The following is a 1,728-nucleotide window of genomic DNA, read 5'->3' on the forward strand; positions in this document are numbered from 1 at the left end:
CCACCACGCCGGGGTTGCACCCCACGACCTCGGGGCTGCTGGACACGACCACGGGCGGGCCGGCCAGCTGCCTGATGACGCAGCCCTGGTTGCCGAAGCTGAGCACCCCCCCGGCCTGCACGGCCCCCACCCTGGCGCTGAGACCCGCCGGGCGGGCGGGGTAACCCCCGCTGCGGGAGCTGAACCCCCCGGCCTTGCAGGGAACCCCCCCGGGCTGGCAGAACAACTCCGGGGCCACCACGCACGGCTTGGGCCCCGCGCTCATCACCCGCTTGGGGTGGATGCCGGCGCTGCGGGAGCTGAATCCTCCGCCTCCTCCTCTTCCTCCTCCTCCTCCTCCTCCTCCTCCTCCTGCCGGTGAGCTGTGCCTGCCCGAGCGCCGGCCCAGGGAGCCGTAGCCGGTCGCGAACACCCCGCAGTCATCCGGCATGGCGAAGCCGCTGCTCACCACGGCTGCAAAACAGCCCCGGGGGGAGGTTATTTGGGGAGGGGGAACCCGCAGAAACATCAAACCCCCCTTCCCCAGTCCCGCTCCCCCCCGGGCAGGTTGTGCTTTGAGAGGCAGAAACCACCCCGGACCGCGGATCCCTCGGGGTTTGTCTGATTGAGCCCCCCCCACACACCCCCCAGATCCTTCCAGCTCCTCCCCCGCGTGTCCCCGACACGTGTGTCCCCTCCCCGTGCCTGTCCCCTCCCCACGGACCCGCCCAGTCCCCCCCGTGTCTGCCCCGGGTGGTGCCCCGTTCCCTCCCAGGTCCGAGTGCCTGTCCTGGGCATCGTCACTGTCGCCTCAGGGAGGAGAAAAGTAGGGCGTGAATTTGACCTCTCCCGTTTTCCCCCTCCATCCAAACCCTGCTTATTTTAAATTTAAATTCTCAATTATTTGAGGCTTCTGGGGTTAAAACCCCCTCTCAGATTTCTGGGGTTAAACCCTGCCGGGGAGGCAGAGTGATTAGGGCAGACAGACAGACAGACAGATTGAACCTCTCCCTAAAAATGCCTTTCCTAAAAACAACCCCCCCACCCCGATGGCCAAAAAACCCCAGGAGTACTCACACACGCTCACGGGGTTCCCCACGCAGATCCTGTGGTGGGAGGAGAGAGAGGAAGAGGAAACGCAGGTAAATCCCAACTCCCAACCCTCCTGACATCGCCTGGGAACCCCCCAGAGCTGCAAAACCCGCGCTGGGGGACCTCCAGAACCCAAAATACGGCGCTGGGGACCTCCAGAACCCGAAATCCGGCGATGAGGGACAAGTCCGCGCCACCCACCTGCTCTCCTCGCCCTCCAGGAGGGTCTTGTAGGTGGCGATCTCGATGTCCAGGGCCAGCTTGACGTTGAGCAGCTCCTGGTAGTCCCTGAGCATGCAGGCCAGCTCGTCCTTGGCCTTCTGCAGGGCGCTCTGCAGCTCCACGTGCTTCTCCCGCGCGTCCTTCAGCGCGCAGTCGCCGCGCTGCTCCACGTCGCAGATGGAGGTCTGCAGGCAGGACACCTGCCAGGGAAAGGGGGGGGACACAAAGCAGTGAAAGGGTCTTTATCTACCCTACGAGGTTTGGATTCCTGCCTGTCCTGGTTTGGGGTAAATCCAAATTGCCCCTCCAGCCCCACCTTTCAGTTTTCAGAGCGGCTCTTCGGGCTCCCAAAGGGTGATCTGTCACGTCTGAGCTGTCCAACCTCCCTGGGATCGTCACCTCGGGCCTCTCCTATCTGCTTCTTGTCCTCCTGAA

At 64.0% G+C, this 1,728-nt stretch overlaps 1 protein-coding gene across 1 annotated transcript; it reads right to left on the reverse strand.

Moving 5' to 3' along the window:
- Positions 1-4: 4 nt before the first annotated feature.
- Positions 5-1,493, reverse strand: LOC114073082 (keratin, type II cytoskeletal 1-like; the record flags this gene model as incomplete). Its single annotated transcript, XM_027910874.1, has 3 exons — positions 5-453; positions 1,057-1,085; positions 1,273-1,493. Coding segments are annotated over 3 exons (699 nt in total), but the record flags the coding sequence as incomplete, so codon positions are not given.
- Positions 1,494-1,728: the final 235 nt, after the last annotated feature.

The sequence above is a fragment of the Empidonax traillii genome, unplaced genomic scaffold, assembly GCF_003031625.1.
Source record: "Empidonax traillii isolate 1590-97213 ecotype Southwest subspecies unplaced genomic scaffold, ASM303162v1 scaffold5251:size8708, whole genome shotgun sequence".
NCBI classification, from domain to species: Eukaryota; Metazoa; Chordata; class Aves; order Passeriformes; family Tyrannidae; genus Empidonax; species Empidonax traillii.